The sequence below is a fragment of the Girardinichthys multiradiatus genome, chromosome 15, assembly GCF_021462225.1.
Source record: "Girardinichthys multiradiatus isolate DD_20200921_A chromosome 15, DD_fGirMul_XY1, whole genome shotgun sequence".
Lineage (NCBI taxonomy): Eukaryota > Metazoa > Chordata > Actinopteri > Cyprinodontiformes > Goodeidae > Girardinichthys > Girardinichthys multiradiatus.
The window spans coordinates 27,792,532-27,804,586 of NC_061808.1; the positions used below are offsets into that span (position 1 = coordinate 27,792,532).

The 12,055-nt window shown below is 39.4% G+C and overlaps 1 protein-coding gene across 1 annotated transcript; it reads left to right on the forward strand.

The window, feature by feature from the left end:
- The first annotated feature begins 1,122 nt into the window (after positions 1–1,122).
- On the forward strand, positions 1,123–8,570 carry snw1 (SNW domain containing 1). The gene is made up of 14 exons (XM_047387196.1): positions 1,123–1,207; positions 1,659–1,812; positions 1,963–2,124; positions 2,256–2,351; positions 2,844–2,950; positions 3,548–3,652; positions 4,009–4,078; positions 4,192–4,257; positions 4,356–4,472; positions 5,431–5,572; positions 5,732–5,834; positions 7,012–7,129; positions 7,334–7,497; positions 7,858–8,570. The coding sequence occupies exons 1-14, from the start codon at positions 1,194–1,196 to the stop codon at positions 8,048–8,050; spliced, it is 1,611 nt and encodes a 536-aa protein (XP_047243152.1). The 5' UTR covers positions 1,123–1,193; the 3' UTR covers positions 8,051–8,570.
- The last annotated feature ends 3,485 nt before the right edge of the window (positions 8,571–12,055 follow it).

The following is a 12,055-nucleotide window of genomic DNA, read 5'->3' on the forward strand; positions in this document are numbered from 1 at the left end:
TGATACAGCACTCTGGGAACAGCCTATTCGTTCAGAAATTTCTTTCCGTGTCTTACCCTCTTGCTTGAGGGTGTCAATAGTGGCCTTCTGGACAGCAGTCAGGTCGGCAGTCTTACCCATGATTGGGGTTTTGAGTGATGAACCAGGCTGGGAGTTTTAAAGGCCTCAGGAATCTTTTGCAGGTGTTTAGAGTTAACTCGTTGATTCAGATGATTAGGTTCATAGCTCGTTTAGAGAAACTTTTAATGATATGCTAATTTTGTGAGATAGGAATTTTAGGTTTTCATGAGCTGTATGCCAAAATCATCCGTATTAAGACAATAAAAGACCTAAAATATTTCAGTTAGTGTGCAATGAATCTAAAATATATGAATGTTAAATTTTCATCATGACATTATGGAAAATAATGAACTTTATCACAATATGCTAATATTTTGAGAAGGACCTGTATTAGTTTAAATAAACTGTACCGATACCTCTATGAATACATGACATCAATTAAAACATATGACTGTGTAAATAATTGGTTAAATACACAAATAAATAGTTAAAACAGTAAATCAAAACATGAATTGATTATATTTTAAATCCTTACTTAATTGTTTTAGTGGTTGTTTAATTATATCCTTTATTCCCATTAGGGTCAGTGTAGCTCATCAAATACACACATAACATGTAGAGCAGTTTAACTGCAGACCAATCACTATTATGATTATATTTCTCCCCACCCATTATATTTATAAACAGATAGAATAGATTTTAATTTTTGTACATTGTACAGGACTTTAAAATAATTCAATAAATACTGAAATAATTATACAACAAACATATCATGAATACTGCGATGGACTGGGGACCTGTTCAGGGTGTACCCCGCCTCCCGTCCATAGACTGCTGGAGATAGTCACCACCTGCCCAGCGACCCACTATGGAAGAAACAGTATAGAAAATGACTGACTGACATATCATGAGTATAAATTTCACTTAATGTTTTCCACATGTAATTATTTATTTATGAGAATTTGTGGATTTTACATTTCATTTATGTAATCATATAAGTAACGATTTAACGAGTTATTTGAGTGTTAAATTATGGCCCTTTTGGCACTCCATTCCGGTATTCTGTTCTTTTATTCCATTTCCTGCTGTCTGTCACTGCGCATGCCCAGTTCATTGGTAAGGAAGAAAGGAAAATGTCTCTTACTAGGTGAGTCCTTAAACTGAGGTTATCGTCCTTACTGGTTAAAAATGGCCATTATTTAATTTGTGTAACTTGTTATGTGTATAGTCTTAGATCTTTGTTCAGCTATCATTGTTTAGTTGAATGAATGCTATAGATGTTCGCTGAGGCAAGCGAGAAAAATGTCGTCGGCTAAATATTAGCATTAGATAGCATAGCAACACGCATCCGTGGTAGCTAAACTAGCTAATCTCTTGAGTGTTTTTATTACACGCTGTACTTTAGTATGATGTAGCTAGGTAGGTATGCTACGTTGTTATGGTGATTTATTTGATTGTGTAACATGTTGAAATGTGACACTTTTTAATTTTTGCCTTGAACTATAAAAATCAGCAGCAGCTAACGAGAGTGTTCGCTTGCAGCATTTGGCCTTCTTAAAAAAACAGTAAAACTGTAGCGGTGTGTGTGGTTTGTGAAGCTTTTTACCAGCCCCGACGCAGCTGTCGCAGGACCAGCTGGAGACAGAGGAGAGGCTCCGGGCTCAAAAGTCTCACTCCACCGCACTGGTGTCATCCCGCAGAGAGCCCCCTCCTTACGGACACAGAAAATCCTGGGTGCCCCGCGCATTTGAGGTAAACACTTTTGTGGAAGAGTCCGATTTAAAACTAGATTTCTCTCAGTGCTTAACTGTAGTTGGGGGGCCTTAATCTGATCCAGTGGTCTGACCTACACATTATACATATGGATCTCGTTGTAAACTGGGAGTAATCTGTGTTGTGTAGGATTTTGGAGATGGAGGAGCTTTCCCAGAAATCCATGTGGCCCAGTTTCCTCTGGAGATGGGCAGGAAGAAGAAAACATCCAATGCCCTGGCAGTACAAGTGGATGCTGAAGGAAAAATCAAATATGATGCTATCGCAAGACAAGGACAGGGGAAGGATAAGGTCTGTTAGCTGGCCATTGTTTTCCAGGTTTACCAGATTTACAGTGAAATGGCTTATGTCATTTCAGTGGATGTGAAAGTAGATTATTCCTTAACTTGCCTGACAAAGTCAAATGTCATTCATCATTCCAGGTGATCTTTAGCAAATACACTGACCTGCTCCCAAAGGAAGTTCTTAATGATGGTGCTCAAGAGCTACAGAGGCCTGATGAAGAGGCTGTGAAAGAGGTACGGAGTTATATGCATACTTTACCTATCTTTAAGAGTTATAAGCAGGTTTATATCAAATAATTTTGTCATAGTCTTGACATTTCTGCCACTCAAACATCATATAAAAATGTATTTTTGCTTAAGCAAGAGCCTTTAGTCTTCAATTTTTAAAATTATTTATGCATTAATACTGTCAGTTATATAATTTCAAATATAAAGACTCTTTTCTGCTTTTACTGTCACACTTACTATTGTTATAAAACACAATAGATTGGTTGTGTTCTGAGTTAAAGTCATCCAGGCCAGGATATACCCTCCTTCATCTGCCACTGGCTACTGGAGGCTTTGCAAATGCTCAAAAATGCTAATCTGTCTGTCGGAGTCCTCAATAATAAACATAAGAAGTTTGATTTTCCATTAGTGATGCACTAAGAGGGTCATAATTAAAGGACAAGTGGTAATTCAACAGGACAGTCTTTTTATAGATGTGGTTTTATGCTTTTTTTCTAGTTGACAGAGAAAACCCGTTTTGCCCTGGAGAAGCAGGTGTCTCAAAAGATCGCTGCTGCCATGCCTGTAAGAGCTGCAGACAAGCAAGCTCCTGCACAGTACATCAGGTATGTGTTTTAGTTGGCCCAGTAACAACACTTTAGATTTGTGACAGAAAGTAACGGACATTTAATGTTGTCAACTAGGATTGCCGCAGATTCCAGGAACATTTTAACAACTTTTAACAACTTAGAATAGCGGACACTCGGACGTCCTGTTTATACGACTTTAATGCAGAACCTACTCTGTCGCTGGTTATTACAGTCAAAAATAATCTTGTACGGAGTTTCAAAGCTTACTAACTACCTGTTTTCAAAGCAAACTGTGACTAGAGATGTGCCAGAATTGTTTCAGTAATACTGCTTGGGTTCATAAAAGGTGTTGCTATTATTGTAGAAGCTTTTACATTGTTTTTGTGTTGTTGAACATGTTTGTATTTGCAGAGACAGCACCATAAATGCATAAAATAACAGTTTTGGCATTTACGTTTAAGATGTAAAGCTAAATTGGATTGAACTCGGATGCTCTCATACTGTCAGTGCAGCAGCTGGAGTTTCAGCTTCAGCATTGTGCAAAAAAAGTTCCCCCTTTGTCCTTTATGTGTCTCATTTGAGATACGGTTGTGTGTCTGATAAAACATACATTTTTTTCTTTCTGTCCTTTAGATATACTCCATCCCAACAGGGAGTAGCTTTTAATTCGGGAGCCAAACAGAGAGTGATCCGTATGGTGGAAATGCAGAAAGATCCAATGGAGCCTCCTCGTTTTAAGTAAGCACATCATGGTTGGAAAATGCTTGAATGTTCTTGTATGTAATCGTGTTTCTGATATTTATATTTGTTATAGGAATTAAGTTGGTCTAAGTGAGAAATCTTATTGGATTTAAAAGAAGCAATTCTAAAGAAAATGATTTTGTGATATTTCTTTTTAATTGAGTTTCTTTATATTTCACCTTAAGGCTCAGTAAATAATCAATATTAAGTTTAAGCAGGAAAGCCAGAGGCTCTGATCAGTTTAGTCTTTGAATAACAAACATTAATGGTGTGGAACAAAGCTCTGTTTTTACAAAGCACAACTTTTCTGAAGGACATGTCAAAGGTCTGTAATGTGGATAAATCTGTTTCAGAATCAACAAGAAGATTCCCAGAGGACCTCCTTCGCCCCCAGCCCCTGTCATGCACTCTCCTAGCAGAAAGGTAGAGCTGGCTGAACGTTTCGATGCCTTCTGCTTCTCCACCATTCACTTCTACGTATGAATGGAAATAGAGTTGTTTGTGCTGTCTGTGATAGTTTTTCCTCTTTGCTCTAGATGACAGTCAAAGAGCAGCAGGAGTGGAAGATTCCTCCATGCATCTCCAACTGGAAGAACGCAAAGGTAATGATTTCTGTTTTGTCAGGTATACTGACACCGAGGGTTGTTTTTTTGACCTTTTCCTGATTTGATTTTCTCTTGTTGTGTCTGATTTCCTTCAGGGCTACACCATCCCTCTGGACAAACGACTTGCTGCTGATGGAAGGGGTCTGCAAACAGTTCACATTAATGAGAACTTTGCCAAGCTGGCAGAGGCTCTCTATATTGCAGATAGAAAGGTGACGTGTTGCCAAACTATTCATACCTCTTAAACGTTTCCACATTTTGCCATATTACAACCACAAACCTAAGTGTGTTTTATTGGGAGTTTTTATGGCAGACCAACACAAAGTACTGCAGAATTGTGAAGTCAAAAATACGAGTACATGTTTAAAAACGTTTTTCTGAAAGTTGTGGCGTGAATCCTACATTTCCCCACTGATGGATAATAAAGATTATTTCTATTCTATTTGTATCCAGACCCTCTGATCCAATACTTTGTATAACTGATATTGGCTCTGACCAGCTTCCCTGTCCCTTCTGGAAAAAGCCATCCTCACAGGATGATGCTGCCATCACCATGTTTCTTCTCCTGAGGATGGTGTGTTCAGTGTGATGTGCAGTGTTAGTTTTTCTCTGCACCTTGTGTTTTTGCATGTAGACAAAATTCAGATGAGACAGTGTTGGATCTTTGGGTAGAGCACCTTCTTCCACATGTTTGCTGTTTGGACCAACTACCAACAATGCTTTTTAAGGCTCTCTTTCAACAAAGACCTTCTTGCCACTAACAATTAAACTTGTGGAGTGAACAACTAACAATTGAGCTTTGAATCTCCGTAGCTCCTCCTGAGAAACCGTTGGGTGCTTCTCTGATTGATGCTCCCCTTGCCTGGCATTAAGATAGACAGCCATGTCTTAGTGTTAATATTTAGAAGATGGATTGAACAGGGCCCCATGAGATGCCTCCTCTGATGCATTCACAGAACAGCTGGCTTTATATTGAGATTAAATTAGATCAACAACTATGTATCCCTTTCCTTCCACTTCAGTTATGCTGGGCTTTATGTTGGTCTATCACATAAAATACATTAAAGTTTGTAGTTGTAACTTCACCAAATGTAAAAACATTCAATGGGTAAGAAAAGGCACTCTGTATATACTGTAGTGAGTAAATGTTAAAACTGATGTCATGTTCAGGCCAGAGAAGCGGTGGAGATGCGAGCGCAGGTAGAGAAGAAGATGGCTCAAAAAGAGAAGGAAAAGAAAGAGGAGAAACTGAGGGAGCTGGCTCAGATGGCTCGAGACCAGAGGGCAGGGATCAAAAGCCACGGTGACAAAGGTGAGTCCTGAAAATAACACGTTATAGACGGAAGGGTTGTTTTTATGTTTTGTTGATGATTCATCTGCTACAATTACTGTCTTTTTGGGACTAATGCTTAGGGATGTTTTCCTTCTACCCCATTCCTCATCTTCACATCCATTCTTCATCTTTTCTCAGGCGGCGAGGACAGCGAGGCCAGGGAGCGTGACGTGATCCGCCACGACAGAAGGAAAGACCGACAGCACGACAGGAACATTTCCAGGGCGGCTCCTGATAAGAGGTGCTGGAAACACTCTCTAAACACACAGCATGTGAACTCATTTTTCTCCTGCGTTCCTTATAGACACTCTTTCATATAAACACTGTGTAGCTGCTGAATCATTTAGGAGACGGCAGTGATGGTGAAGGATCAAACGGAGCACTTTAGCACTTCCATATCCGCAGGCTTTGAATGTGAGGCGCACAATCAATGTCAGTCTGTGTGTTAGGAATCCATTAGCTCTGTCAGCTTGGTTGGTGATGGGGTTGTGAGTCCTTGGACAGGTAGAGAAAGCGACATTCACAGGAGAGCTCAGTACCGTCAGAGAGCACAGGCCCTGTGGTCTAAAAATTACTCATCAGTTCAATCTGAAAAGTCTGAAGTCTTTTCTGAAGTACAGTCAAGATTTTATAGCACATAAAACTTTTACACTTTAAAAATTAACCTTTTGGAAGATGTTTAGTTTGCAACAAAATAGTACAAATTCAGATACAAGAGAAAATCCTGGGAGACTAAGTAAGCCTCCTGGCTTTGTGATGCATACATCTCAACACAAACTGTGCACTGCAGCAATCAGAAAGGCAGAATCTCTTTATTATCCGCCATCCTTAAAAACCTGCACACCTCCAAATATTAAACATATGTGTGTAGAGAAGTGTTAGGAGACCTTAAACGATTCCGGTGGACTGTTTGACAAGAAACGTGAGCCCAGCTGGAGAGTAGCCTTTTTATAACCTGCTTATAAAACACGACAATGCGTGCTGCTGGGTTCATGACAACAAAACTAGATGGGATTTTAGGAATACCTCTGGAAGAAACAGAGTAAAAGCTAGCAGATGGCTTGTTAACTACCATAACTATAAAGTTAATAAATCTCAAAGGAGCATAATGAGCAGCACATGTATTGTGATTTTCCTGCTAATCTCATACTATGGTCCCAATGCCAAAAACGCAAAGAAAATTCCCCACTTTGTGTTTTCATCAATAGATTAAAGGACTCATAAATCCCAAACTGTGTTTAAAAGAATCTCTGGTCAGTGTAAAGTCATCCAACATAGGTTTGATCAATGTTTAAGATTTTGAACTGGAGATGTTAAATTCCCTTAGTTTATTGCTGGCTAAATAGTTTTGTCTCTTTTCTGTGGTTTATGCCAACACTCAATTGATGTCCTGTTCTGTTTTTTGTTTTTTTTCCTAGATCGAAGCTACAGAGGGATCAGGACAGAGACATCAGTGAGCTCATTGCTCTTGGCAAACCTAACCCTCGTACCTCCAGTGAAGCTCAGTACGATCAGCGGCTCTTCAATCAGAGCAAGGTTGGAACTTATAAAAACTAAATTGCATGTATTTAGCCATACATTGAAGATTTCTGCCCTTTTTGTGTCCTGTTGATGTGGGAAAGCAAGTAGATGGCATAAATGAATTCATTTAAATGTCTACCTTGTGCAGCATAAAAGTGTGCATCTAAATATGTATGAGTTTGCAGAAAAGCAACTCGAGAGTTATCGCTTTGTTTTCAGGGTATGGACAGTGGTTTTGCTGGTGGTGAAGATGAGACCTACAACGTGTACGACCAGCCGTTCCGCAGCGGCAGAGACATGGCCTCCAACATCTACAGACCCAGCAAGAACATAGACAAAGACGCCTACTCAGATGACTTTGACTCTCTTATGCAGAACAACAGGTACGTTACCTTTTCACCAGAGCTCCTACGTGGGATAAATGAATGACTTTGTGTTTTTGTTATTAAGAATTAGAATACCAGATTAAATTGTATCAAGCTGAGAGAAAAATATATGTAAAATTTCTGATTGATGATCAGGCTGGAAAAATGAATGCTGAAATTTGACAACTGTTCTTGATATTATTGGACTTTTTCATTATTTCTTTAATGACAGACATTAAAATACATGCAGTAATACTAAGTGTGTTTTGCATGTCCCGTCATAAGCTTGTCAGTGAATGCAGCAAAATGACATGCAAACTACTAAGACTTTGACCTGTGGATGCTGGTTTTTATTGTTTTTTTCTTATGCGTCGTCAGATTTGCCCCAGATAAAGAGTTCTCAGGCGCTGACCACGGGCAGAGGAGAGACGGTCCGGTACAGTTTGAAGAAGACCCCTTCGGTCTGGACAAGTTCTTGGAGCAAGCCAAACAGCACGGGGGCTCTAAGAGGCCGTCCACCAGCAACCGCTCGAAAGATGACTACCATGACAAAAAACGCAGGAAGGAGTGAGAAGGCCTCCAAGCAAATTCTGGATCCAACAGCTGATGGCATCTTAGATGAGAAGGCATTAACTTCTGTGCCTCAGCAAAGTTGTACTATATAAGCCTGAGATAGGAAAAGATTTATTTTTTTTCTTCTCTCACTGTTGTCATTTACACAGCTTTTTTAATCTACGTTGAACCTTGACGAATGGACGAGGTAAATATAAAACTAATGGAGGGAAATGAGAACTTTAGGAACTTAATAAGTCTGTACATTAAAGCCAGTGTTACTTCAGATAATTTCTGTAAATTTTGTGCTCTGGAATTATTGTCCAGATTTCTTTTTAACCTTACATTAAACTAAACAAGAACTGTTACTGTTAAGTATTTAGTTTCCTTCTTTTGTTTAATTGTTTCCTTCCTAGCTGTGTTTTATTTAAAATTGTTTGGTTGAGCACAGCCCAGCATATTTGTGTCACTGTCTAGAGGAGCGAGCTTTATAAATTCTGTACATTAGTACCAATGGAATAAATTTCATATTGTGTGAACATTTGGTGCCTGGGCTTTGTAAGTAAAGTTGTCTTCCCAAAATTTGAGGTTTCACACTGGTTTCTCCCAATTTTATAACGAATTAGCAATAATGGCAGCTATTGCAGTATTTGAGTAATAATCTCACGTTCATATTGGCTTCCCATTATACCAATCATTTCCTGTGTAATGCAGCTCATTAACAGATAATTAAGTGCCTGAAATGCTTCACAGAAGCCATCGATTACATCTTGTAAGGAGCTGAAACATTTTGCTTTAGCCAAAAATGGCCTCTGTGTTTTAAGTGATTAGAGGGAGACTGGCTCAATTAATTACAATTATGATTTGCACAGCCTGACACTTTTATTTTCCCCATGCTTTGGAAAGCAATCACCGTGGCATTACACAGCCCAGCGGGCTGTAGACTGCGCGCCAAGCCGTCTCTCAGTCATGCCTTAGTTGAGCTGCAGATGGTTGTTAGACGTGTAAGATTTATGTTTTCTTCAGTGCCAGGGTTAGACATTGACTGCAGTGTTTTATTGCCTGTCTTTAACCAGCATCTGAGAAATAACAGCCTCGAACTGTGTGCTGAGTGGCATGTTCCCACAGTCATGCCTGTACATGAGTTAGGTGTCAAATACTCAGTCCAATATACAGGTCCTTCTCAAAATATTAGCATATTGTGATAAAGTTCATTATTTTCCATAATGTAATAATGAAAATTTAACATTCATATATTTTAGATTCATTGCACACTAACTGAAATATTTCAGGTCTTTTATTGTCTTAATACGGATGATTTTGGCATACAGCTCATAAAAACCCAAAATTCCTATCTCACAAAATTAGCATATCATTAAAAGGGTCTCTAAACGAGCTATGAACCTAATCATCTGAATCAACGAGTTAACTCTAAACACCTGCAAAAGATTCCTGAGGCCTTTAAAACTCCCAGCCTGGTTCATCACTCAAAACCCCAATCATGGGTAAGACTGCCGACCTGACTGCTGTCCAGAAGGCCACTATTGACACCCTCAAGCAAGAGGGTAAGACACAGAAAGAAATTTCTGAACGAATAGGCTGTTCCCAGAGTGCTGTATCAAGGCACCTCAGTGGGAAGTCTTTGGGAAGGAAAAAGTGTGGCAGAAAACGCTGCACAACGAGAAGAGGTGACCGGACCCTGAGGAAGATTGTGGAGAAGAGCCGATTCTAGACCTTGGGAGACCTGCGGAAGCAGTGGACTGAGTCTGGAGTAGAAACATCCAGAGCCACCGTGCACAGGCGTGTGCAGGAAATGGGCTACAGGTGCCGCATTCCCCAGGTCAAGCCACTTTTGAACCAGAAACAGCGGCAGAAGCGCCTGACCTGGGCTACAGAGAAGCAGCACTGGACTGTTGCTCAGTGGTCCAAAGTACTTTTTTCCGATGAAAGCAAATTCTGCATGTCATTCGGAAATCAAGGTGCCAGAGTCTGGAGGAAGACTGGAGAGAAGGAAATGCCAAAATGCCAGAAGTCCAGTGTCAAGTACCCACAGTCAGTGATGGTCTGGGGTGCCGTGTCAGCTGCTGGTGTTGGTCCACTGTGTTTTATCAAGGGCAGGGTCAATGCAGCTAGCTATCAGGAGATTTTGGAGCACTTCATGCTTCCATCTGCTGAAAAGCTTTATGGCGATGAAGATTTCATTTTTCAGCACGGCCTGGCACCGGCACACAGTGCCAAAACCACTGGTAAATGGTTTACTGACCATGGTATCACTGTGCTCAATTGGCCTGCCAACTCTCCTGACCTGAACCCCATAGAGAATCTGTGGGATATTGTGAAGAGAACGTTGAGAGACTCAAGACCCAACACTCTGGATGAGCTAAAGGCCGCAATCGAAGCATCCTGGGCCTCCATAAGACCTCAGCAGTGCCACAGGCTGATTGCCTCCATGCCACGCCACATTGAAGCAGTCATTTCTGCAAAAGGATTCCCGACCAAGTATTGAGTGCATAACTGTACATGATTATTTGAAGGTTGATGTTTTTTGTATTAAAAACACTTTTCTTTTATTGGTCGAATGAAATATGCTAATTTTGTGAGATAGGAATTTTGGGTTTTCATGAGCTGTATGCCACAATCATCCGTATTAAGACAATAAAAGACCTGAAATATTTCAGTTAGTGTGCAATGAATCTAAAATATATGAATGTTAAATTTTCAACATTACATTATGGAAAATAATGAACTTTATCACAATATGCTAATATTTTGAGAAGGACCTGTACTGTAGTGGAACAAGGTTCAACCACTATTACAATAATTAATGTTGATCATATGCGTGTATTTTAATTCTGTGGTAGAAACCTATAAACATATACTGCCTTGCTAAAGTATTCCCACCGTTTGAACTAAATAATAGAACCAAAAGCTTGGTATTTTATAGGGCACTCTGTGAAGTGAAAGAAAATGATGCATGATATTTATTTAATTTTTTTCTGTTTTATAAAAACTTTATAGTGTGATCGCAAGAATGTTTACAGGACAACTTTTAGTTATGCACTCCTGGCTTTTTTAGAGCACTGACAAGAATAAAAGGTCCCATGTAGGGGACCCTATGGTGCTCAATAGGGGCCATAAAGTTTGTCTGTAAAAAATATTTTACATATGCTTTTAAATGATTCCTTTTCACTCTTAAATCATTCAACTGTGGCTTATATAAAGTGGAAATGCAATGCTTTGGTCTGAATTGCTTTTTATTGTAGCTCCACAGACTCCCGTTCGGCCATTTTTGTAGTAGCTAAAACAATGCAAAATTGTTTATTAAATAATAATATTCAAAATGTGCAGTACAGTTATGTCCTCAAGGAACTATTTGCAGTTTCTGTCATTTCCATAGACAGAAGGAACTCACCCGTTACTCAGATTAATCTTTCAGCAAATCTTTCTTGATATTAGCAGAGGTTGCTGAAGAAGGGGGAATAGGAATTTCCCCACTATGTAAGAACATTTACCTGAAAAATAAAACTTAACCAGGCACTTTGAAGAGGTTCTGATGCTGGAGGACTGAGTAATGAAATGTGTGGGTTAATACACCCAACAACTCAACCGAACCTATCCGCTTTCAGCGTAGGGAAACTGGAGCATGGACTACTGATCCTTCTCAAAATATTAGCATATTGTGATAAAGTTCATTATTTTCCATAATGTCATGATGAAAATTTAACATTCATATATTTTAGATTCATTGCACACTAACTGAAATATTTCAGGTCTTTTATTGTCTTAATACGGATGATTTTGGCATACAGCTCATGAAAACCCAAAATTCCTATCTCACAAAATTAGCATATTTAATCCGACCAATAAAAGAAAAGTGTTTTTAATACAAAAAACGTCAACCTTCAAATAATCATGTACAGTTATACACTCAATACTTGGTCGGGAATCCTTTGGCAGAAATGACTGGTTCAATGCGGCGTGGCATGGAGGCAATCAGCCTGTGGCACTGCTGAGGTCTTATGGA

What these genes read in the sequence shown, in the direction of transcription:
- snw1 (XM_047387196.1), top strand. An exon ending in TGCACTCTCCTAGCAGAAAG is followed by an intron (nt 4,079 to 4,191) that starts GTAGAGCTGGCT and finishes TCTTTGCTCTAG; the next exon opens with ATGACAGTCAAAGAGCAGCA. An exon ending in CAAAAGCCACGGTGACAAAG is followed by an intron (nt 5,573 to 5,731) that starts GTGAGTCCTGAA and finishes ATCTTTTCTCAG; the next exon opens with GCGGCGAGGACAGCGAGGCC.